Below are 27,146 nucleotides of genomic sequence, written 5' to 3' on the forward strand. Positions count from 1 at the left end.
TGCCATTTCCCTTTTGATTCGGTTTCATTTGACATGGCTGAAGCAATGTTGATAGCTAGTATAAGACTCATTCATATCTGTCAGACAAGCTAATGAATATGCCTGTAAAACAGAGCAGCATAATGTTTTGTCAAAAAATATGTCTCAATAAAAATGTCTTGAAATTGATAGTTGTTGAAAGTCTTGTTGTGAAATCATATAATGAAATCGCTTCAGAGGCAGATGTGTGTATAGTGCACAATAATACAAGTTTTTCTAGCGAAGCACAACAAACCATGGATTAAGTTCATGCTTTTATTCACATTTAAATGCACATTCATTTAAAATCCATATTTTTTTGCAAAGAAAACATTAAAAACATAAGATCTGTTAAAACGTGATAACCTTGGGGTGTGTACAGTAAGGTGATAGTATAGGTGCAGAGTTTGGAAGTTGGTCCATGGAGATGTGAGATTTATAGTGCTGGGTTCTAGAAGCGTCTGGAAGGGTCTTAGCTCTCCCGGCTCATGTATGGACAGACCACACACACCTGTGCAATGTCATCGTATTCATATGTCCTCTTCAGAAATGTGTCGGTTAGTCTCAGGCCAGATATACTCTGAAATACAAGCAAATGGTAATTAGTTATGGTTATTATCGGCAATAGATTTTTAACTATTAACAGTCAAAGCGAGACGTAACATAATAATAAGCCTTGCCTATAATAAGACATCATAAAGGGTCATACATGCTTAGTGGGTAACACTGAAAGCATCCAGGTATAATGCATTGTGATGCAGTTACAATGCATTGTAAGGCTTCTCATGAGCATGTATGACCCCATTTAGGCCAATTGAATGTTTAATGGATTAATTTTTTGTTGTTGAGGTGAGCGAGCAACTAAAACATTGAAAAGTGGACCTTCTTGCTAAAATACTATAGCAAACTTAGTTCAACAGCTAGCGACCTAATCAATAGATTTTAGCCTCTTGAGGAGGATAAAAGAGGCGAAGTTCAACCATAATCCGTGAGGAAGTTGTGTATATCTCTTTACTGGAGGCTTGAGGACATTATTTTTGCTATTATCTTTGTTATAATATTGTAACTTTTTCATTTTTCAGATTCCATTTTTATTTTTGAGGAAAGTGAAGAGGGGCATTCGTAAAATATTTAATTAAAATGGTATGGCCTTATATCTTTTAATCATCTCACAATGATCCACACTAAATCACAGCCAGTTTGAAACAGTTAAATGTTATGCATCGAGGGACATAACATATTATAAGTCTTGTTAAAAGACATCTTGTATTACATGCTTATGACAAGTATTAAAGCTTGATACCTCTCTGCTTTAAGCTAAGTGTTACCAAGTATTATAACATGAATAACTTTTGAAATACCTGCAGTCCCTGGACAGAGGAGAGGAGTTTGAGGGGCAGAGCGAGTGAGGCACTGGGGCTGACTTTGCCTAGCTGTCTCCCTGATACACCACACCAGTGGATGGAGCAGGTGTTACACATCTCCAGCACCAGGTCCATGGTCCTCTCACTGCAACAACACACACACACAGCCTGGTTACACATCTGTATGTTCTTTAACCAAGCCATCTGACTATCGGTTGTCATTCCTTCTTGTACATTAATGAAATGGCATGACAATGACAGACAGGGGAGTTGACTAAAGCATATAAAGATCAGTATGTGTATAGCAGAATTGAGGTCAATTCCATTTCAATTCAGTCAACTGAATTGAAATGGTATATACCCCAACCCTGGTGTACAATAATATTTGAGGAGTCTGTATGACTATACCTGCAGTTGGTGATTTTACAGGTTATGTCGAAGGGTTCCTCTAGGTTGACGGTGTCTGGGATTATCTCCAGTGATAGCCTGACATCTCCATAACCTGGAGCCTGGCGGAGACGAGGGGGAAAAAATACCTTGATGAAGGTCGACTGAGACCGAAACGTTGGTACATAAGATGCATACATTTTTTGGAAGCATCAAGATTAGCAGTATTCTTCTTTTTAATAAGGAGACGAGAGGAAAACCAACTCATACTGGTCAACACACAATAATAATAATTACACTCTCCGATCCAGGCAATAGCACAGAATAACTGTCACGACTTCCTCCGAAGCTGCCTCCTCTCCTTGTTCTGGCAGGCTTCGGCGTTCGTCTTCACCGGCCTTCTAGCCACTGTCGCTCCTCTTTTCATCATTACATTTGTTTTGTCTTGTTTTTCAAACACACCTGGTTCATATCCCCTCATCAGTCTCTGTATAAGTATTCCCTCTGCTCCCCATGTCTTTGTGTGTTATTGTTTCCATGTGGAGGTGTCACTAGCTCAGTTGAGCATTATGTACTTTTATTGCCGGGATATTCACCCGTGTGTTTTTGTTTTCCCAGTACACATTGAAGGTGCACTGTATTTGGTTTACGCATTGCTGCTAACTGCTGTGTTGGACGAATAAACCGTATTCTGTGATTCACACCTCCTGCGCCTGACTCCGTCCGAATCACCCGCTACAGAATAACACACCCAACAGCATGGAGTCAGCAGGAGCGGGGAATATGCCTGGAGTCGTTAAGCGGTTGCGGGAGCATTCCAATATATTAGCCAGCTTGGGCGAAGCGATGGATTGGGTTCTCTAGGCCGTCCAGCGCCTGGAGAGTAGAGGACCCGACCCTGCGGAACCAGCTGAGCGACCGGATCCAGCCATCCACATACCAGCACCCAGTGGTATTCACCTGTCCGGGTGGAACGAGCGGTGCCTCATCGACCAATTCCGATGCAGCCTGCGTGAGGACGTCCGAAGGGAGCTAGCCTGCCGGGATACCACTCTGACCTTCGACCAACTGGTGGACATTGCCATCCGGTTGGACAACCTGCTGGCTTCGAGAGGACGTCCTGGTAGGGGCCTGCCCATTTCACCCCCCCCTCACCACAGCTCACGTTCCGATGGAGCAGGGTGGTGCAGCGGTCCAGAAGAACGGAGGACGACAGATCCAGTGTCACTCTTGTGGCAGAAGAGGACATTCTGCTACACGATGTCGTCAGAGTTCTTCTGGTTCTGGAGGCGGCAGGCAGGGCGCTCTCGTGTCACCCCAGGGAGTGCAAATCCACACTCGTTCAGTGCCCTCTGCTGCACAGTTAACCATCCACGTCCACTTCCCTGATTACACGGTAGGTCCCCAGTGTAAGGCACTAGTAGATTCAGGAGCAGCTGGGAACTTTATGGACAGGTCTTTAGCTTTTACGTCTTACATTGGTTCCCCTATCCATTCCATTGCCCATCAAAGCACTTGACAGTCGACCATTAGGGTCAGGTTTTGTTAGGGAGGTTACAGCACCAGTCACTATGATTACACAGGAGACCCATAGGGAGCAAATCACCTTTCATATTCTTGAGTCCCCTGATTTCCCTGTTGTGTTGGGCCTTCCCTGGCTAGCACTACACGACCCAACCTTTTCATGGCCGCAGAGGGTTCTCACGGGGTGGTCGCGAGAGTGTCAGGGTAGGTGTCTAGCTGTTTCTGTTGGTGTGACCACCGTAACCTGGAGTACATCCGGGCAGCAAGGAGGCTGAACCCTCGCCAGGCCAGGTGGGCCTTGTTCTTCACCCTTTTTGATTTCACGCTGTCCTATATACCAGGCACTAAAAACGTGAAGGCAGATGCACTGTCACGGCAGTACGACACAGAGGAGAGGCCCATTGACAACACCCCATACTCCCGGCCTCCTGCATTGTGGCGCCGGTGGTGTGGGCAGTGGACGCGGACATAGAGCGGGCGTTACGCACAGAGCCATCTCCACCTCAGTGCCCAGCTGGGCTTCGGTACGTGCCATCTAGTGTCTGTGATCGTCTTATCTATTGGGCACACACGTCCCCCTCCTCTGGTCACCCAGGCATCGGCCGTACGGTGCGCTGCCTGACCGGGAAGTACTGGTGGCCTACCTTGGCTAAGGACGTGAGGGTGTATGTCTCCTCCTGCTCGGTGTGCGCCCAGAGTAAGGCACCTAGGCACCTTCCAGCGGGTAAGTTACATCCCTTACCAGTTCCACAACGGCCATGGTCCCACTTATCGATCGATTTCCTAACTGATCTACCCTCCTCTCAGGGTAATACCACCATCCTGGTCGCTGTGGACCGCTTCTCTAAAGCCTGACGCCTCCTTCCTCTGCCCGGTCTCCCCACGGCCCTGCAAACTGCGGAAGCCCTGTTTACTCATGTCTTCCGGCACTACGGGGTGCCAGAGGACATAGTGTCTGACCGGGGTCCCCAGTTTACGTCTAGGGTCTGGAAGGCGTTCATGGAACATCTGGGGGTCTCAGTCAGCCTTACCTCTGGGTTTCACCCCGAATCTAATGGGCAGGTGGAATGGGTGAATCAGGATGTGGATAGGTTCCTGTGGTCCTACTGCCAGGACCGGCTGGGGGAGTGGTCGGTGTTCTCGCCTTGGGCCGGTCCTGGCACCGTGGCATCAGAGCCAGACTGAAGCTCCTGCGGTGGAAGACTGGTTTCGGCACGCGGAGGAGACGTGGAACGCCGCCCACGTCCACCACCAGCGCGGCGTGCGGCACCAGAAGGCCAACGCTGACAGCCACCACAGTGAGGCCCCGGTCTTTGGATCGGGTCTGGCTCTCGACCCGGAACCTGCCCCTCCGCCTGCCCTGCCGGAAGCTGAGCCCACGGTTTGTGGGGCCGTTCAAAGTCCTGAGGAGAGTGAACGAGGTTACGTATAGGTTGCTGCTCCCTACTGATTACCGTATTAACCCCTCGTTTCACGTGCATCTCCTCAGGCCGGTGGTGGCTGGTCCGCTCCAGGAGTCTCAGGTGAGGGAGGTCCCTCCGCCCCCTCTGGACATTGAGGGGGCCCCGGCGTACTCTGTCCGTTCCATCCTGGATTCGAGGCATCGGGTGGGGGGCCTTCAGTACCTCGTGGAGTGGGAGCGGTACGGTCCGGAGGAGCGGTGCTGGATCCTGGTGAAGGATGTCCTCGATCCCTCCCTGTTGCGATATTTCCACCGTCGCCTCCGGATCGCCCTGCTCCGCGTCCTCCTGGCCGTCCCCGAGGCCTGTGTGCTGGAGCTGCGCGTCAAGGGGGTGGGGGGGGGGTACTGTCACAACCTCCCCTGAAACTTCTTCTAGCCACTGCCGCTCCTTTTTTCATAATTACATTTGTTTTGTCTTGTTTTTCACACACACCTGGTTCATATCCCCTCATCAGTCTCTGTATAAGTATTCCCTCTGCTCCCCATGTCTTTGTGTGTTATTGTTTCCATGTGGAGGTGTCGCTAGCTCAGTTGAGCATTATGTACTTTTATCGCCGGGATATTCACCTGTGTGTTTTTGGGTGGTCGTTTGGTTGGTACCCCTGGGCAACAGGCTTTGTGACATCACATTTTGGTGTAGGCCAATTTGGAAACGAATGACTGCATTACCCAATTGAGAATAATTGAGAATATATTGCGAATACAATCATCATCTTGAGCTATGCTATTTTCATTGTAATTCTCCAATGAGTCACATTTGGCAACAGCCCAGGTATGACTCTGACAAAAACAAGAACAATGACTACATCAACACCACCACTCAACATCAACATCACCACTCAACATCATCACCACCACTCAACATCAACATCACCACTTAACATCATCACCACCACTCAACATCACCACCACTCAACATCATCATCACCACTCAACAAATGACCACAAAGACAACCACAGCATTGAGACTGAGAATGTCCTGTTATGCAACAACCATACTGTATACTGTGACTATGAACCATATACTGTAACTGATAATGTAGTGGTACCATTCTCTGTAGCTGGCTTGTCTGCAGCCTTCCTCTTTCTCCTAAGTTGGTCTTCCACACAATGTCCAGTTTGCCGATCACCGTCACGCCCTTGATGACGCCTGCCTTCTCTGCGAACTCTGGCTTGGGCTTCAGACAGTAGAGGTACTGGCGCGTGTCCATGGGCTGCAGGTAAGACATCTTTCCAAACGTAGACGTTCTGGAACACAGTCAGGGTGGAGAAGTCTGAGCTGACACTGAAAACCTATTACCTTTGACATATAGTGGGGGCGTCTTCAGCTACACTGATAAAACCTGGCAGAGTGAATGCTGTATTTTGTAAGCAGCATAGTTTCCAATCAGAATAGTCATACAGCTTTCACAGTCTAAATGTTTTAACAAAAAAGCAGTAAAATAACACTATAAGTATCGACACTAAAAACTCTTGTTGGTTTCCTTTTTCTTCTTCACATGTATATCTTTCTTATTTTACTGCCTTTTTACTGAACAATCCAAACATAACTAAAATACGTTTGTGTGAGATGTGTGTGTCTCCCTTACCCTACGTCCCCAGTCTCCACGGTGTTGAGCTCAGTGACGTTGTACATCATGGAGGGCTCCAGGGACACTTTCTCCATGAACATGGGCAATGTGGTGATGTTCTGGATCTGGGCCTCCAGGAACACCTCGTCTGTCTGGGGTCAGGGGTCAGCGCTAACGTTAGACGCTAATGCTAACTAGAGGAATAGCTCAAAGGACCTAACTGGGCAGCGCTTCGACTTAAATTCCCTTTCAATGTACTTATATTGGCCACTAAAGGGGATATTGTAGATTTCATTTAGGCCTAGTGTGCGTCACATTTTTCTGAAAACATGTAATTTATACAGGTAGAATCTAGAAAACACCACAAATTACCTGTATAACCTAGGCATGTACTGTATGAATGTGTCAGAAATGTTACACGGGGGACCAGTATGAAAAAAATATAAATTTATGCACTCACTAACTGTAAGTCGCTCTGGATAAGAGCGTCTGCTAAATGACTAAAATGTAAATGCAAAAATATAAATTAGAACTCCAGTAAGACAGGGTTTTCATGTCTTTGTCAGTCCTATGAAAAACCAACCAGTGGGGCCCAAATGGAGTACCAAAGTCTGCTCAGTTTACCTTTGAGGAGTGGATTAGTACTGAACTGAACAGAGGAGCGCTCTGAGATTAGTTCATGCCTGCAATTCAAAGGCTAGTGATTAAGTAGGGACCACAGACAGAAACATTCTGCCAGACAGCTAGACAGACAGACTGGGGTTATTGTTACAGAGCAGAGCACCTCTATTTTACATCTCCCATGCCGAGCCTGACCAATCATCCAACCCAACGCCTCAGATCGGACACATTTCAAATAGCACCCTATTCCCCATGTGGTGCAGCTATTTTTGGCCAGAGCCTTATGTGAAGAATGTTTCACTTTATTTGATCTATTTGGACTCTTGAAAGAGTTTATTTCAGTTAAAGAGTGAAGAAAACATATACATTCACAATCAGATTCATAATCTCCAACTCTACAAACATCATTAAAATGTAAAGCATCAGAGATTGGTACTGGATTTCGATTGAAAAATATCATTCAAATCTACATTCTGAATCCAATCATTCAAAAGAACTGTAGAAATGGAAACCCCACTACAATCATACAGACCTTTGTCTGAAATGGCACCTTATTCACTATAGTACACTACTTTTGACCAGAGCCCTAAGTAGTGCACTATATAGGGAATAGGGCACCATTTTGCAGCCCTAGACCAATTTTGTCTTGGGCTGCGAAAGTCCTGTGACAGATGAGTTAGCGAGAGGGCAAACGCCTTGAAGAGGAAAAGTCAGAGCAATGGCAAAACAGTGGAAAAAGCAATTCATGGACCTTTATTAAAGCAGCATGATACCTGATTTCCTTGCAAAAAGTAATATCTCACTAGTCTGGCTGACACCAAACTCGAAGTCTTCCTGACTTCACAGTCTGGAAAGGCTCTTTTGATGTTGTCGGCACGATGTGTTGATATTGAAGGGGGCTGTGCTTTTTTACTGATTGGTTCTCCTCTGTGTCTTTCTCACTCAAACACCCACATGGACAGCCACACACAGCCCCCGATCGCTGCCCCCTTCCAATACAACTGTTGGATTTTCAAATCCAAACAACGAGAGGTCCCAACCCGCCAGGAAAAACAAAAACTTTTGAGAAAACCAATCAAAGCTCAAGCCAATTTCTGTGCAAATATTGTACCATCAATGGGCTCCTGTCCTGAGCAGTGTGTTACAGCTCTCCCTCGCTGTGTACCACGTGAGTCGCATCAGCCAGGCTAATGTGCCACAGAATTTTCCTACAGACTTTTATTCCCCACAATATCGTTATGGAGTTTTCAGAAATATTTCCTCAACACATTGAAAGCTAGCGTGTTAACGTCCATGCGTGCTTTTTCATTATTTTGACTTTGCTCTTGCTCATTGGCTCCAGAAAAAGACAGACAGACATTGCTGCAACAAAAAGTATTAAGAAAGCGAGAGTTAAGAGCAATGAAAACTGAAAAAACTATTACCACGGAACTGAGGTCACTCTAATGGAGGAAATAAAAACACAAGAGACAATAAACAAATGAAGGTTACATGCCAAATGAAAGTGACAATACATCTGATATTCTAGCAAATTAAACAGTACTATGAGAGAAAATAAGCACATTTTACTATATGCGGCACCAATGGAAAATGCCTGACCATGGAATGAAACATGACATACAGCAAACTATGTTTTTTATGTCAAGTTAAAAACCAATTGCTGAATTGATAGTGGACATTTCTGGAGAAAAGATGGGACTATGTGAGTGAAGATAGCTAAAGTATGTTGACAAAGGTGGAAGGTAGAAAGTTGAATAAGCTGGTAAGACAACTGTATTTGTCATTGTTTTGGTACAGGTAATAAAACAGTGAGGTAAGTGCAGCAGGGAGAAAGAGAGAAACAAACATACCTCTGCATTGTAGAACTTGGTTTTGACGTCGAGCGGCTTCAGAACCTGATTGAGAATACATTGCAAGCTAAATAATGCAGACGTCTCAAATGATTTCTCAAATGATTTCTCAAACGATTCCTCCATTCAACAGCTACGAAAAATCTTCCTCAACAACATTAGAAAATATAGCCATTTATCTCTGGTGACAGAAAATACTTAAATCCATGAGCCAAGAAATTTGATTTAAAACAGTCAGTATATCTTATACAAAAAGTATTACTGGAGGAGAAGTTGGATTTAGTTTATTTGTGTGACTCAGAGTAGATCCTTTCTGAGACTGAGGATAGTAGGTAGTGAGATTGTTTGGTAGTCGAAAGCCAAAGCTTGTGTGCTATTGCTAATTGCCTTTTTATATTGACATTTTAGTTATTTAGCAGACGTGTACCAGTGACATTGTTCAGGGTTGAGGTCCGCGCTTTCAATATAACTCAGTGAGGGGGAATGGGAGAGTTCAAATAAAGGATGCTTTGAAACTTACCTGAAATTTGAAGAACTTCCTGAAGTACAGCTTCTCTCCCGCCTGTGTGGTATAACTGACTGCACAAACCAAGCTGGAGTAAAGACACAAATTCTTCAAATATTAGCATTCAAATGAACTCCTATGCATCTTTGCAGATGTGTTGATGTACATCTTCCCCATAGCTGTGTCTCGAGTGACACCCTTTTCCCAGAATTACATAGAGCATTGATCAAAAGTTGGGTACTATATGGGGAATAGGGTGTCATTCCAGATTTACTCCATGTCAGAAAAGAAAACGTACATGTGAGTTCCAATCTCTTTGACTTCATGGTGGATGACATCATCAATGCAGGACTCAGGCTTCAGCTCTGTGACTGCGTTGTTGGACGCTGATAGGTTTAGCCTCTGAGAGCTGGTCTGCAGGTCTGCCTGTAAGACATGACAAAAAGGGGGATTTCACTTAAAGGAGTGTGAATAGGACAAGTGGATTCATCAGAGATAGTTTAAACATGTTTCCATTGGATTTATGTAAATCTGTATTGTACCTTTACTAGTATGTCCTTGACCACCTGGTTGCTGTCATTATGCACACTAATGTAACTCGAGAAGGTCTCGCCAAGGAAAATATTTCTGTGCAGAGGGAAGTTGTTACGCAAGTGTCACACACAAAGACAATAGACTAACTGAAGACCAGAAATGAGACTTTGCTTTTCAGTGAAAAGGATTAATGTATGGTAAAAATAAAAGTTAACAAGTATTCCTGTGAAAAGTTTTGCCTTGCAAGAAATGTGATGATTCTATAATGAAACAGATCAAGACAAACTGACAGAAATGATCGGCCAGGGGGAATGAAAGACATAAACTGAGTGTATAAAACATTAAGAACCCCTACTCTTTCCATGACAGACTGACCAGGTGAATCCAGGGGAAAGCTATGATCCCTTATTGATGTCTCACTATTAACCCTCTAGAGTCTAAGCCCTGTCTAAGCCGGGGGGAGGGTTCTAAGCTAAGATATGAATTGTTTTAAGATGGTCATACCAAGGATCCTCTAGCTATTTGATTTAGAATTTGTTAGACCCCTTAAGGTATGAAGACAATATATATATTGGATGAAACATTGAATTTGGCATTACTGTTTTAGCCAATAGAAACGCATTGAATAACAGATTCACTACATGAAACAATAGATAGTCCCCAAAAAAATCGAAAGGAAGTTTGTTCTGAAGTGTCTGTGCTATATCTGAGATAAGAACAAATATTATTATTTTTATTTTTACATGTATTTATCTCCTTATTTTAGGCTCTAAACTACACTACATGACCAAAAGTATGTGGACACCCGCTCATCGAACGTCTCATTCCAAAATCATGGGCATTAATATGGGGTTGGTCCCCCCTTTACTGCTATAACAGCCTCCACTCTTCTGGGAAGGCTTTCCACTTGAGGATGGAACATTGCTGCGGGGACTTGCTTCCATTCAGCCACAAGAGCGTTAGTGAGGTCTGGCACTGATGTTGGGCGATTAGGCCTGGCTCACAGTCGGCGTTCCAATTCATCCCAAAGGTGTTCGATGGGGTTGAGGTCAGGGCTCAATACAGGCCAGTCAAGTTCTAACACACCGATCTCGACAAACATTTTCTGTATGGACCTCACTTTGTGCATGGGGGCATTGTCATGCTGAAACAGGAAAGGGCCTTCCCCAAACTGTTGCCACAAAGTTGGAAGCACAGAGTCTAGAATGTCATTGTATGCTGTAGCATTAAAATGTCCCTTCACTGGAACTAAGGGGCCTAGATCGAACCATGAAAAACAGCCCCAGACCATTATTCCTCTTCCACCAAACTTTACAGTTTGACTATGCATTGGGGCAGGTAGCGTTCTCCTGGCATCCGCCAAACCCAGATTCATCTGTCGGAATGCCAGATGTTGAAGTGTGATTCGCCGCTCTAGAGAACGCGTCTCCAGAGTCCAATTGCAGCGAGCTTTACACCACTCCAGCCGACGCTTAGCATTGCGCATGGTGACCTTAGGCTTGTGTGCGGCTGCTCGGCCAAGGAAACCCATTTCATGAAGCTCCCGACGAACAGTTCTTGTGCTGACGTTGCTTCCAGAGGCAGTTTGGAACTCGGTAGTGAGTGTTACAACCGAGGACAGACGATTTTTACACGCTACGCGCTTCAGCACTCGGTGGTCCCGTTCTGTGAGCTTGTGTGGCCTACCACTTCGCGGCTGAGCCGTTGTTGCTCCTAGACGTTTCCCCTTCACAATAATAGCACTTACGGTTGACCGGGGCAGCTCTAGCAGGGCAGAAATTTGACGAACTGACTTGTTGGAAAGGTGGCATCCTATGACGGTGCCACGTTGAAAGTCACTGAGCTCTTCAGTAAGGCCATTCTACTGCCAATGTTTGTCTATGGAGATTGCATGGCGGTGTGCTCGATTTTATACACCTGTCAGCAACAGGTGTGGCTGAAATAGCCGAGTCCACTAATTTGAGGGGGTGTCCACATATATATAAACAAAAAGTATCTCCATATACAGTACATTCGGAAAGTATTCAGACCCCTTGACTTTTTCCATATTTTATTACGTTACAGCCTTACTCTAAAATGGATGAAATACATTTGTTTCTTCATCAATCTACACACAATACCCCATAATGACCAAGCGAAAACAAATATTTACATAAGTATTCAGACCCTTTGCTATGAGACTCGAAATTGAGCTCAGGTGCATCCTGTTTCCATTGATCATCCTTGAGACGTTTCTACAACTTAATTGCAGCATTGAAGGTCCCCAAGAACACAGTGGCCTCCATCATTCACAAACGGAAGAAGTTTGGAACCACCAAGACTCTTCCTAGAGCTGGCTGCCCTGCCAAACTGAGCAATCGGGGGAGAATGGCCTTGGTCAGGGAGGTGACCAAGAACCCGATGGTCACTCTGACAGAGCTCCAGAGTTCCTCTGTGGAGATGTGAGAACCTTCCAGGTGGACAACCATCTCTGCAGCACTCCACCAATCAGGCCGTTATGGTGGAGTGGTCAGATGTAAGCCACATGACAGCCCGCTTGGAGTTTGCCAAAAGGCACCTAAAGGACTCTCAGACCATGAGAAACAAGATTCTCTGGTCTGATGAAACCAAGATTGAACTCTTTGGCCTGAATGCCAAGCATCACGTCTGGAGGAAACCTGGCACCATCCCTACGGTGAAGCATGGTGAAGCAGCATCATGCTGTGGGGATGTTTTTCAGTGGCAGGGACTGGGAGACTAGTGAGGATCGAGGGAAAGATGAACTGAGCAAAGCACAGAGAAATCCTTGATGAAAACCTGCTCCAGAGTGCTCAGGACCTCAGACTGGGGCGAAGGTTCACCTTCCAACAGGACAACGACCCTAAGCACACAGCCAAGACAACGCAGGAGTGGCTTCGGGACAAGTCTCTGAATGTTCTTGAGTGGCCCAGCCAGAGCCGGGACTTGAACCCGATCAAACATCTCTGGAGAGACCTGAAAATAGCTGTGCATCGACGCTCCCCATCCAACCTGACACAGCTTGAGAGGATCTGCAGAGAAGAATGGGAAAAACTCCCCAAATACAAGTGTTCCAAGCTTGTAGCGTCATACCCAAGAAGTCTCAAGGCTGTAATCGCTGCCAAAGGTGCTTCAACAAAGTACTGAGTAAAGGGTCTGAATACTTATGTAAATGTGATATTTCATTGTTCTTTAAAAAAAAAAAAAAAACATTTCTACAAACCTGTTTTTGCTTTGTCATTATGGGGTATTGTGTGTAGATTTATTATTATTTTTATATGTTTTATCCATTTAGAAATAAGGCTGTAACGTAAAAAAATGTGGAATAAGTCAAGGGGTCTGAATACTTTCTGAATGCACTGTATACTTCCATATTTTTCTTACAGATAAACGGAGAACACCATTGTGTTCATGAGTCTCAGCTTTCAATCGATTGGTTTGTATAATTTGTAGGCCAAACCGTTCGGACGCTACAGACGTTTTCGTGAGAAGACCGATTTTCAGGATGTCTCATGGTCTGACAAACACCGCTCTATCGCTGCTAGCTTTCACCACAGATGCAGAAGGGCGATATCGGCAGATGTGGTGGATTGAGACGCAGCCCATGCATCTCTAGCTTAAACAGACAGATTTTGATGATGGCTCGACCATTGTAGGCCAAGGGTTAAATCCACTTCAATGAGTGTAGATGAAGGGGAGGAGACAGGTTAAATAATGATTTTTAAGCCTTGAGACAATTGAGACATGGATTGTGTATGTGTGCCATTCAGAGAGTGAATGCGCAAGACAAAATATTTAAGTGCCTTTGAACGGGGTATGATAGTAGGTGCCAGGCGCACCGGTTTGTGTCAAGAACTGCAACGCTGCTGGGTTTTTCATGCTCAACAGTTTCCCGTGTGTGTCAAGAATAGTCCACCACCCAAAGGACATCCAGCCAATTTGACACAACTGTGGGAAGCATTGGAGTCAACATGGGCCAGCATCTCTGTGGAATGCTTTCGACACATTGTAGAGTCCATTCCCCCGACGAATTGCTGTTCTGAGGGCAATATTAGGAAGGTGTTCTTAATGTTTTGTAATGTAATGTTAAATGTTTCATCCTGTTCTATACGTCAAAGGGTTCAAATGGTTGTTGCTGTAGTGTTTATTACCCAAAGTTCTGAGGTAGTGTGAGCATCTCTCCCAGCATTAAGGCCTCTGCTCCTTTAATAGTGGATGGGTCCTCCTTCATGAGCCGCCCAAACAAATCTCCTGTAGAATGCATGCATGCACACACACGCATGCACACGAACGCACGTACACACACAGACAAACACGGTTAGTCACAGTCACACACACAAATTACTCATATATATATATAGCTAAGTGTTGTCGATGATCATAAAGAACTTGACACAATGCTAGAAATGTTGGACTGCATCCTTTTTTTCAACAGATATTCTTTCTGTTTTAGGGCTATATGGAAAACTGTCACTACAAGGTCTAATAGTCAGCCTCATCAAATTTCCCATCATGTTAGTTTTGTAAATTAAATATTGATGATCAAGGTCAATATTTTAAATCTCTGAGTGAAAGGCTGCTTTCAGATGAGCAGTGTGGAAGTTTCGAGAGCTGGGTGGCATAAAAACTTCAACAATTTATTTTCTGTCTCCAATATAGTGTTCTAGTCGTTCATCTTGATTTACGGCCATGCATTCATTTCATTTCTCCCCCCTTGTATAATAGCGTCCCTACCCAGAAGTGTCACTGTGATTTATGGGTTCCGTGGCATTGGGTTACCAGCCCAGTGCTGGCCCAGCAGGCCTCCAAAACAAAAAACAAACACTGTAAATTATCTTCAGGCCTGCCCGACTGAATTTAGGAGCCGTTCATATACACAGTCTTTGGATCCCGTAGAGATTCATTGGGGGAGGCAGCTAGATGTGGCTGGCTGGCTGACTGGCTGGCTGTATTATTGATTACCGAATTCACAGAATTTTAGAGGTTAATGAACGTATTGGCTCAATTCATTTGACTGTCGTCCTGCCTGGAATTTTAACTAGAGGCTTAACCCTAGTAAAGGAAAGCTAGTTGATTTACACGTTCACTTGGTAGTCCTTTACACTCGTACCCGTTTACGGGTTGAAAATGCCCGATTTGGGCACTGATAAATGCCTACATTGGAACACAGTGGCTGTACTGTAACATGCTATACATGACGTCAGACTTCATGCTGTATGGGTTTGAATTTGAACACCGCGCGCGACAAGAACATGCCCCCATCCCTCCCGCTATTGTCATACAAGCAAGCCAAACAACCTTGACTCCAAATGTGCACTTCAAATGTCCATATCATAAAACTCATATCATATACAGTGCCAATGTATATGATTACTATTTGAAGTACAGTTACAAGATGACATGGCATCATACCCTGGGTTGTCCTGAACAGAATGAGCCTGTTTGTCTACTTTGAAGAAAATTAGCTGCAGCACGTGCACCTTATGCGCACCAAAATGACGATCTGTTTACCTGAATTGCCGTGTGAAAACCTAACACTCTAATACCATTTTCTATAACTTAGCTAGTCATGTTGGCAATAGTACAAGCTTTCAAATGATGCCCACCTGACCTAGATTGCGATTTATAATGGACCGTTTTTGGATTGCGTAAACAACAGTAATTGTGTGATGGTGGGGATGCAGGGTTGTGTTCAAAACAACTACAAGTGTGCTTGCTGTTGTTCCTCAACAGCACAGCTAGGAGAGCTCAAAAAAGCCCCTTATAGTTGAGTCAAAAGTGCATTGAAATTATTTAAGAAATGTGCACACTTTGGAGAGGTGTGGCCACTTGGAGACACCAGTTAGTCCTCTCACTCAAACCCTTGTCATTTGTTTGTCTTATGTTGCACCTACAACACATTTTCCAGGAATATTCGTATCATGTTACTGAATGGATCCAGAGTATTTTCAGATGTCATTATCAACAAATGCAGTGAAAAGTACAGTAAATATAAAATGCACATGAAATCATCAGTGTAACGTTTGGATTCAGTCTTGTGTCAGGTGAACGGTTGTGTCCTCAGCTTTGGTCTAATATTTTTTGCATTATCTCCAAACTGTTCCCTTTCAATTGCTACCATGGTAATGCATATGCGTTTCATATTTATTCTGTAAGAAACATTTCAATTGAGTCCTATCCATCGGCCAATTCCCACAAGTGTAAAGGGTTAACATACATACAATACCAGTCAAAAGTTTGGACACACCTACTCATTCAAGGGTTTTTCTTTATTTTTAATATTTCTTACATTGTAGAATAATAGTGAAGACATCAAAACTATGAAACAACACATATGGAATCATATAGTAACCAAAAAAAGTGTTAAACAAATCAAAATATATTTTATATTTGAGATTCTTCAAATAGCCACCCTTTGCCTTGATGACAGCTTTGCACACTCTTGGCATTCTCTCAACCAGCTTCACCTGGAATGCTTTTCCAACAGTCTTGAAGGAGTTCCCACATATGCTGAGCTTTTGTTGGCACTTTTCCTTCACTCTGCGGTCTGACTCATCCCAAACCATCTCAATTGGGTTGAGGTCAGGGGATTGTGGAGGCCAGGTCATCTGATGCAACACTCCATCACTCTCCTTCTTGGTCAAATAGCCCTTACACAGCCTGGAGGTTTGAACTTTGAACTCCTGTTGAAAAACAAATGAAAGTCCCACTAAGCCCAAACCAGATGGGATGGCGTATCACTGCAGAATGCTGTGGTATCCATGCTGGTTAAGTGTGCCTTGAATTCTAAATAAATATCAGACAGTGTTACCAGGAAAGCACCCCTACACCATAACACCTCCTCCTCCATGCTTTACGGTGGGAAATACACATGCGGAGGTCATCCGTTCACCCACACAGCTTCTCACAAAGACACGGCGGTTGGCAACAAAAATCTCCAATTTGACTCAAGACCAAAGGACATATTTACACTGGTCTAAACATTGGCCAAAACAAGTCTCTTCTTTTATTGGTGTCCTTTAGTAGTGGTTTCTTTTCAGCAATTCGACCATGAACACCTGATTCACACAGTCTCCTCTGAACAGTTGATGTTGAGATGTGTCTGTTACTTGAAATCTGTGAAGCATTTATTTGGGCTGCAATTTCTGAGGCTGGTAACTCTAATGAACTTATCCTCTGCAGCAGAGGTAACTCTGGGTCTTCCATTCCTGTGGCGGTACTCATGAGAGCCAGTTTCATCATAGCGCTTGATGGTTTTTGCACCTGCACTTTAAGAACGTTCAAAGTTCTTGACATGTTCCATATTGACTGATCTTCATGTCTTCAAGTAATGATGGACTGTCATTTCTCTTTGCTTATTTGAGCTGTTCTTGCCATAATATGGACTTGGTCTTTTACCAAATAGGGCTATCTTCTGTATACCTTGCATCTCACTCATCGCAATATCTGTGGTGCTGCTCGTGGCAACGTCCATTAGCTGAGTCTACCTTTATGTCAAAGCTGTAACTAGGACATTCAGGAACATTTAATGTCGTCTTGGTAAGCAACTCCAGTGTATATTTGGCCTTGTGTTTTAAGTTACTGTTCTGCTGAAAGGTGAATTTGTCTCCAAGGGACTGTTGGAAAGCAGACTTAACCAGGTTTTTCTCTAGGATTTTGCCTGTGCTTAGCTCTATTCAGTTTCTTTTTATCGCAAAAAACTCCCTACTCCTTGCTGATGACAAGTATACCCATAACATGACGCAGCCAACACCATGCTTGAAAATATGAAGAGTGGTACTCAGTGATGTGTTGGATTTGCCCCAAACATATTCAGGCCAAACAGTTCATTTCTTTGCAAAATTTTTTTGCAGTATTACTTTAGTTATTATTATTTATTATTGCAAACAGGATGCATGCGTTGGAATATTTTTATTCTGTACAGGCCTCCTTCTTTTCACTCTGTAATTTACGTTAGTACCCAGCTAGCACATAATGTTCTGAGAACCATATGTTTCTTAGGGCTTGGTGAGAGTGTGGTTGTCCTATGGTTATTTAGCATACAGCCTTCCCACAAGTTTCTGGGAATGGTGCAGGATAGCTGTTTGGCTTTCAAACATTCTCAGCACATTTAAGGCACTTGACAAATAAACCATTATTTTCTTGGTATTTCATTACTTTAACAGAACGTTTCCTAAAAGTTCAAACATGGTTACATCTCATTTCAATTTTGGTAATGTTCTAGGAACGTTCTACAACTGGTTTGACATTGGGAATGTTCTCAAATAGTGGAAATTTCAGTACTTCAGCATAACGTTTTCTACAGGTTTGATCATGGTTCCGTTTAAAGTAATGTTCTCAAAGTGTTCCAAGAACGTTAAGATACAACGTTCTTCTGTGGGAATTTCAGTACATCAGCATAAGGTTTTCTTCAGGTTTCCTCATGGTTCTATTTAAAGTCACGTTCTCCGAGAGTTCTTCTGTGGGAATTTCAGTACTTCAGCATAACTTTTTCTGCAAGTTTCCTCACGGTTCTATTTAAAGTCACGTTCTCAGGACATTACCATTTTTTTCCATAAAAACCACAACAAAACATTAGTAATGTTCAAAGAACATTCTAAGAATTTTATTTAAAAACATATACATTCCGTTTTCAGCATCAACAAAACTTTTTCTATCCTCTATATTGTTAAGTGTGTTCAGCTGTGTTGGCCACACCACTATTTGGCCACACCTGATCTTAATGAGTGCTTGTTTCCTTTGAAATGGGGTCTGTTTGAATAGACTAAACTGAACAGCTTCGTATGAGTAAAACAAAATAAAAAAATACTGGTGGCGCAGTGGACTAATTCCAAGGCTAGAGAACAGAAGATCATAGGTTCTAATCTTACTTGACGCCGTGCCACATTAAAAAAGAAATGTGTTTGCATGATTAATGCTTAGGCAAATTAATGTTCATGTGTCATATCTGTGCTTGGAGTTCAAAACAGTTAACCTAAGCTAGCAGTGCTATTAAAAGTCTTATTGAAACGTGTCCTCAGAACGTTATTTAATTACCTTCAAATAACCTATAATTTCCTTTCTCAGAACGTTAATAAAACCTCCCAGGAAACCTTCCGGGAACCATAGTAAAACGTTCTCAGAACCTCCCTGCAACCAAAAATTAACATCCCAGAAGAGGCGAAGTTTAACTTTTTACTGGTCAGGAAACTTATGGCTTCGTTCCCAGAACCAATGCGAAACCAAAAACGTACGTTCCCACAACTTCCCTAGGAACCAAATGTGCTAGGTGGGTATTGTGGAGTAACTAGAATGTTGTTGTCCATCCTCAGTTCTTTCCTATCACAGCCATTTAACTCTGTAACTGTTTTATTTGGCCTCATGGTGAAATCCCTAAGCGGTTTTCTTTCTCTCCGGCAAGTTATGAAGGATGCCGGTATCTTTGTAGTGACTGGGTGTATTGATACACCATCCAAAGCTTAATTAATAACTCCACCATTCTTAAAGGGATATAGTATTTGTATTTTATCTACCAATAGGTGCCCTTCTTTGCGAGGCATTGGACAACCTTCCTGGTCTTTGTGGTTGAATCTGTGCTTGAAATTCACTACTCGACTGAGGGACCTTACAGATAATTGTATGTGTGGGGTACAGAGATTGGGTAGTCATTCAAAGTCCATGCAACTTTTTATGTGACTTGTTAAGCAAATTCTTTACTCCTGATATGATTTAGGCTTGCCATAACAAAGGGGTTGAATACTTATTGACTAAAGACATTTGAGCTTTTCTCTGTTCTATATTGATATGCCTATGTCATTTATTTTGAATTACAGCTGCAAAGCAAACTGGATAGGCCTAATAAAGATTCTACAACTCTACTACATGTTGGCGGTAAAATAAATCAAGAGGCTTACCTGGGAGGTCTCGATTTTCACATGTCACTGGCATGTTAGTGAAGAGAGTGGGTTTTGTTAACCGCATCACTGTGAAAGACAAAGGATAAAAGAGATAAAATAGTTCAGTTAAGGTAAGGTAAGGTAGGTAAGTTTACTTGCTTGCAATTCTAGATCGAAATTCCATGTTAACATGAAATAACATGCTATTTGACACTTTAAAGAGCAACTGCCTTTAAAAAGCAACGAATCCCTTTGAAAACGGTCTATGTGGCATCGATATGAGTCAGAAACAGTTATCTAGTGTGAAAATGTACTACAAAGTGTAAATAGGATATTTTTGGTCATAAAGTCAGTCTAAAATGGAGTTTGGAACATCTGTGCGTCACAACGGGTAAATGAAGGTTGGGTTTTGATTTGATGATGTCCATTTGCCTACTAACATGGGGTGAACAGCTGCGGTGATTGCTCTCTATCCAATAGCATAGACAGTGAGACAGACCTGCCCAGCAGCTCCGACTTCGTTTACATAAGACAACACATAAAACATTTTTTTTAACTTGAAAAATACTGCACCAAACACCCTGGTTAGATGTAAAATTGTGCAACTAAAACATCCTCAGCAAAAACGTCAAAATGTATTACAGATTTCTTGAGTTACAGTTGAAGTCGGAGGTTTACATATACTTACAGTGAGGAAAAGAGCATTTGATCCCCTGCTGATTTTGTACATTTGCCCACTGACAAAGAAATGATCAGTCTATAATTTTAAATGGTAGGTTTATTTGAACAGTGAGAGACAGATTAACAACAAAAAAATCCAGAAAAACGCATGTAAAAAATGTTATAAATTGATTTGCATTTTAAAGAGGGAAATAAGTATTTGACCCCCTCTCAATCAGAAAGTTTTCTGGCTCCCAAGTGTCTTTTATACAGGTAACGAGCTGAGATTAGGAGCACACAAAGGGAGTGCTCCTAATAATCTCAGCTTGTTACCTGTATAAAAGACACCTGTCCACAGAAGCAATCAATCAATCAGATTCCAAACTCTCCACCATGGCCAAGACCAAAGAGCTCTACAAGGATGTCAGGGACAAGATTGTAGACCTACACAAGGCTGGAATGGGCTACAAGACCATCACCAAGCAGCTTGGTGAGAAGGTGACAACAGTTGGTGCGATTATTCGCAAATGGAAGAAACACAAAAGAACTGTCCATGTCCCTCGGCCTGGGGCTCCATGCAAGATCTCACCTCGTGGAGTTGCAATGATCATGAGAACGGTGAGGAATCAGCCCAGAACTACACGGGAGGATCTTGTCAATGATCTCAAAGCAGCTGGGACCATAGTCACCAAGAAAACAATTGGTAACACACTACGCCGTGAAGGACTGAAATCCTGCAGCGCCCGCAAGGTCCCCCTGCTCAAGAAAGCACATATACAGGCCCGTCTGAAGTTTGCCAATGAACATCTGAATGATTCAGAGGAGAACTGGGTGAAAGTGTTGTGGTCTGATGAGACCAAAATCGAGCTCTTTGCCATCAACGCAACTCGCCGTGTTTGGAGGAGGAGGAATGCTGCCTATGACCCCAAGAATACCATCCCCACCGTCAAACATGGAGGTGGAAACATTATGCTTTGGGGGTGTTTTTCTGCTAAGGGGACAGGACAACTTCACCGCATCAAAGGGACGATGGACGGGGCCATGTACCGTCAAATCTTGGGTGAGAACCTCCTTCCCTCAGCCAGGGCATTGAAAATGGGTTGTGGATGGGTATTACAGCATGACAATGACCCAAAACACACAGCCAAGGCAACAAAGGAGTGGCTCAAGAAGAAGCACATTAAGGTCCTGGAGTGGCCTAGCCCGTCTCCAGACCTTAATCCCATAGAAAATCTGTCGAGGGAGCTAAAGGTTCGAGTTGCCAAACGTCAGCCTCGAAACCGTAATGACTTGGAGAAGATCTGCAAAGAGGAGTGGGACAAAATCCCTCCTGAGATGTGTGCAAACCTGGTGGCCAACTACAAGAAACGTCTGACCTCTGTGATTGCCAACAAGGGTTTTGCCACCAAGTACTTAGTCATGTTTTGCAGAGGGGTCAAATACTTATTTCCCTCATTAAAATGCAAATCAATTCATAACATTTTTTACATGCGTTTTTCTGGATTTTTTTGTTGTTATTCTGTCTCACTGTTCAGAAAAACCTACCATTAAAAATATAGACTGATCATGTCTTTGTCAGTGGGCAAACGTACAAAATCAGCAGGGGATCAAATACTTTTTTCCCTCACTGTAGGTTGGAGTCATTAAAAACTAGATTTTCAACCACTCCACAGATTTCTTGTTAACAAACTATAGTTTTGGCAAGTCAGTTAGGACATCTACTTTGTGCATGACACAAGTAATTTTTCCAACAATTGTTTACAGACAGATTATTTCACTTATAATTCACTATATCACAATTCCAGTGAGTCAGAAGTTTACATACACTAAGTTGACTGTGCCTTTAAACAGCTTGGAAAATTCCAGAAAATGAAAAAGCTTTAGAAGCTTCTGATAGGCTAATTGACATCATTTGAGTCAATTGGAGGTGTACCTGTGGATGTATTTCAAGGCCTACCTTCAAACTCAGTGCCTCTTTGCTTGACATCATGGGAAAATCAAAAGAAATCAGCCAAGACCAGCCAAAATTGTAGACCTTCACAAGTCTGTTTCATCCTTGGGAGCAATTTCCAAACGCCTGAAGGTACCACGTTCATCTGTACAAACAATAGTACGCAAGTATAAACACCATGGGACCACGCAGCCGTCATACCACTCAGGAAGGAGACGCGTTCTGTCTCCTAGAGATGAACGTACTTTGGTGCGAAAAGTGCAAATCAATCCCAGAACAACAGCAAAGGACATTGTGAAGATGCTGGAGGAGACAGGTACAAAGGTATCTATATCCACAGTAAAACGAGTCCTATATCGGCATAACCTGAAAGGCCGCTCAGCAAGGAAGAAGCCACCGCTCCAAAACCGCCATAAAAAATCCAGACCACGGTTTGCAACTGCACATGGGGACAAAGATCGTACTTTTTGGAGAAATGTACTCTGGTCTGATGAAACAAAAATAGAACTGTTTGGCCATAATGACCATCGTTATGTTTGGAGGAAAAAGGGGAACGCTTGCAAGCTGAAGAATACCATCCCAACCGTGAAGCACGGGGGTGGCAGCATCATGCTGTGGGGGTGCTTTGCTGCAGGAGGGACTGGTGCACTTCACATAATAGATGGCATCATCAGTGTTATGATGAGTTTCTCGGGTGTCAAAGAATCAAGGATGCAAGGATATACTTAGACATTCTGTGGAGACTTTATACCAAGTATTTATTGAATCACGAGCTCGTGGGTTCATCTAACAAACCGACATGGCTTTGCCCTTCGTCACTTGAACAAAGAAGACACTACCATATATAGCCTTTATTACCATCTTCCTGGCATACATCTGGCAAGTCTCCATGGGCACTCCCTGTCTTTGATGTTCATCACTCTTTACCCCAAGTCACTATCCTAAACATCACTCATGCTATCCTAAATATCAGTAATCTCCTTTGACATAATGGAATGTAGACTTCATGGCCCCAAACCACTCATCTCTTAACTCTTCCTCTGTCCTCACAATCCTATAACATGACATCATTACAATGAGGAAGGACATTTATGTGGATATATTGAAGCAACATCTCAAGACATCAGTCAGGAAGTTAAAGCTTGGTCGCAAATGGGTCTTCTAAATGGACAATGACCCCAAGCATACTTTCAAAGTTAGGCAAAATGGCTTAAGGACAACAAAGTCAAGGTATTGGAGTGGCCATCACAAAGCCCTGACCTCAATCCTATGGAACATTTGTGGGCAGAACTGAAAGAGTGTGTGCGAGCAAGGAGGCCTACAAACCTGACTCAGTTACACCAGCTCTGTCAGGAGGAATGGGCCAAAATTCACACAACTTATTGTGGGAAGCTTGTGGAAGGCTATCTGAAACGTTTGACCCAAGTTAAACAATTTAAAGGCAATGCTACCAAATACGAATTGAGTGTATGTAAACCTCTGACCCACTGGGAATGTGATGAAATAAATAAAAGCTGAAATAAATAATTCTCTCTACTATTATTCTGACATTTCACATTCTTAAAATAAAGTGGTGATCCTAACTGACCTAAGACAGAGAATGTTTACTAGGATTAAATGTCAGGAATTGTGAAAAACTGAGTTGAAATGTATTTTGCTAAGGTGTATGTAAACTTCCGACTTCAACTGTATTTTAGATTCATTCTGGGGATTTTGAGGAAGTGTAATAGGCTTTCGCATCTACAGTGTCTCATGGAGGACATACATCATTAACCAAAGGCGGAATAGGTAAGGAAAAACACCTCCAAGACAATCTTGTTTTTCTAATAAGCAACAGAAAAACACACGTGCCAATCCGCGTGTTCAGTGGCTCTTTAGTTAAGTTTAGATTTATGTTAAAATCGCACTTGGTTCATAGAACCATGTCAGTAACCTCCGGTAGTCGCTAGATGTGGTTGTAATAAACAGAGCGGTTTCTGTTTTCTTCCTACAAATGTGGATCTCTTTTGAACAGTTTAAGCTACAAAATATTATGACCCCATCACTGAAATATAATGAACACGTATATATATCTTCTGTTTCCCTCTACAATACCCACAATTCTCATTAGAAAAACATAAACAAGACCAGGCACTTAATCAGCCTGGGGGGAAAAGAAGATAATCAATGATCATGTTCTTTTCTATACAGAAGATCATATAAAAGTATTGCCTTTCTGAGGCATTTCAGTCACTTCAAACCATACTTCCTTCAGATTGAAATACTGTCAAAAGCACTCTCAGACTGATTTGTAATAGACTGTCATAGCCCCAATAAAAACTGTAAACATTGGCCATTGATTACATAACGTATTGTTACATGGTGGGGTCCAAATTTGTTTTGATATCAAAAATGGGGTTGTGGGCCCAAAAGGTTTGGGAATCCTTGGGTTAAAGTAAGGTGACTAGGGTTAGTGTTTGCTCCGTGAAATGGTTGTGAGGATTAAAACGAGTGGTTAGTTTCAGTTCTTGATCGTTAGGCTAGTTGAGGATCTATACACCATAATAATAATAATAATATGCCATTTAGCAGACACTTTTATCCAAAGCGACTTACAGTCGTGCGTGCATACATTTTTTTTTGTGTATGGGTGGTCCCGGGGATCGAACCCACTACCTTGGCGTTACAAGCGCCGTGCTCTACCAGCTGAGCTACAGAGGACCACACCATCTGAGCGGTACCACAGGTTTTTCTGGATCAAAATGGGGCTTAGGTGGTGGGCGTGGCAAGGTCGTGGCCATGGGTGTGGCCAATGGTGCGGTCACCGACCAGCAATGTTAGAGGCCCTCCTGTTGGCTGCAGTGACAAAATGTTGCTGTTTTAATTGACTGAAATTCTACACATTTTGCCATGTGGCGGAGATAAAATGTTGCACATTTCCTGCAATTCTACATATTTTGCCACGGTTTATGCCATCTTAGAGACTCAAACATTATTTAAAAAATTAATTGGTGCCCCATGCAAGCTGTCATCAAGGCAAAGGACGGTTACCTTGAAGAATCTCAAATATAAAATGTATTTTGATTTGTTTAACACTTTTTTGGTTACTACATGATTCCATATGTGTTATTTCATAGTTTTGATGTCTTCACTATTATTCTACAATGTAAGAAATAGTAAAAATAAAGAGTAGGTGTGTCCAAACTTTTGACTGGTAGTATATATGTCCTATGAACATAGAATTGCGTGCAGTGTTGTCAATAATGATGTCATGAAATGTAGAGCCGTGCATCTGTTTTTCTGTCTGAGTAATACTGATTTCAAAGAGAAACATGACATGTATTTGTATTTATTATGGATCCTCATTAGCTGCTGCCACTTTTTTGGTTACTACATGATTCCATATGTGTTATTTCATAGTTTTGATGTCTTCACTATTATTCTACAATGTAGAAAATAGTAAAAAAATAAAGAGTAGGTATGTCCAAACTTTTGACTGGTACTGTATATATACATATACACACACACACACACACACACACACACACACACACACACACACACACACACACGGTAACTGCCAAAATAAAGGATACACTTGAGTAAATAAAGGATTCCAAGTATATTGAAAATAGGTGCTTCCACACAAGTGTAGTTCCTGAGTTAATTAAAGGGATGCGTCGGGATTTTGGCAGAGTCAGATGAACTGGTGGATACCATTTTTATGTCTCTGTGTCCAGTATGAAGGAAGTTAGAGGTAGTTTCGCGAGCCAATGCTAATTAGCGTTAGCACAATGACTGGACGTCTACGGGTACAGTGGCTTGCGAAAGTATTCACCCCCTTGGCATTTTTCCTATTTTGTTGACAATCTGGAATTAAAATTGATTTTTTTGGGGGTTTGTATCATTTGATTTACACAACATGCCTACCACTTTGAAGATGCAAAGTACTTTTTATTGTGAAACAAAGAAGAAATAAGACAAAAAAACTGAAAACTTGAGAGTGCATAACTATTCACCCCCCCAAAGTCAATACTTTGTAGAGCCACCTTTTGCAGCAATTACAGCTGCAAGTCTCTTGGGGTATGTCTCTATAAGCTTGGCACATCTAGTCACTGGGATTTTTGCCCATTCTTCAAGGCAAAACTGCTCCAGCTCCTTCAAGTTGGATGGGTTCCGCTGGTGTACAGCAATCTTTAAGTCATACCACAGATTCTCAATTGGATTGATGTCTGGGCTTTGACTAGGCCATTCCAAGACATTTAAATGTTTCCCCTTAAACCACTCAAGTGTTGCTTTAGCAGTATGCTTAGGGTCATTGTCCTGCTGGAAGGTGAACCTCCGTCCCAGTCTCAAATCTCTGGAAGACTGAAACAGGTTTCCCTCAAGAATTTCCCTGTATTTAGCGCCATCCATCATTCATTCAATTCTGACCAGTTTCCCAGTCCCTGCCGATGGAAAACATCCCCACAGCATGATGCTGCCACCACCATGCTTCACTGTGGAGATGGTGTTCTCGGGTGATGAGAGGTGTTGGGTTTGCGCCAGACATAGCGTTTTCTTTGATGGCCAAAAAGCTCAATTTTAGTCTCATCTGACCAGAGTACCTTCTTCCATATGTTTGGGGAGTCTCCCACATGGCTTTTGGCGAACACCAAACGTGTTTGCTTAATTTTTTCTTTAAGCAATCGCTTTTTTCTGGCCACTCTTCCGTAAAGCCCAGCTCTGTGGAGTGTAAGGCTTAAAGTGGTCCTATGGACAGATACTCCAATCTCCGCTGTGGAGCTTTGCAGCTCCTTCAGGGTTATCTTTGGTCTCTTTGTTGCCTCTCTGATTAATGCCCTCCTT

General features: G+C 42.9%; 1 protein-coding gene across 2 annotated transcripts in view; it reads right to left on the reverse strand.

Annotated features, from left to right (window-relative positions):
- Window positions 1-280: 280 nt before the first annotated feature.
- LOC121541587 (trafficking protein particle complex subunit 13-like) overlaps window positions 281-27,146 on the reverse strand; it is a 33,424-nt gene continuing 6,558 nt past the window's right edge. The window contains exons 2-13 of one of the 2 annotated variants that reach the window (XM_041850707.1): window positions 19,727-19,795; window positions 13,985-14,084; window positions 9,845-9,929; window positions 9,601-9,728; window positions 9,318-9,390; window positions 8,798-8,842; window positions 8,372-8,389; window positions 6,345-6,478; window positions 5,805-6,003; window positions 1,791-1,891; window positions 1,380-1,527; window positions 281-598 (exon numbers count right to left, since the gene is read on the reverse strand). In XM_041850707.1, coding sequence (XP_041706641.1) covers window positions 491-598; window positions 1,380-1,527; window positions 1,791-1,891; window positions 5,805-6,003; window positions 6,345-6,478; window positions 8,372-8,389; window positions 8,798-8,842; window positions 9,318-9,390; window positions 9,601-9,728; window positions 9,845-9,929; window positions 13,985-14,084; window positions 19,727-19,795 — 1,208 coding nt within the window. In that variant the 3' untranslated portion in view covers window positions 281-490. The remainder of the gene's footprint in view (window positions 599-1,379; window positions 1,528-1,790; window positions 1,892-5,804; window positions 6,004-6,344; window positions 6,479-8,371; window positions 8,390-8,797; window positions 8,843-9,317; window positions 9,391-9,600; window positions 9,729-9,844; window positions 9,930-13,984; window positions 14,085-19,726; window positions 19,796-27,146) is intronic. The other variant, XM_041850708.1, reaches the window with a different exon arrangement.

Source organism: Coregonus clupeaformis, chromosome 27 (assembly GCF_020615455.1).
Source record: "Coregonus clupeaformis isolate EN_2021a chromosome 27, ASM2061545v1, whole genome shotgun sequence".
In the NCBI taxonomy this organism is placed as follows: domain Eukaryota; kingdom Metazoa; phylum Chordata; class Actinopteri; order Salmoniformes; family Salmonidae; genus Coregonus; species Coregonus clupeaformis.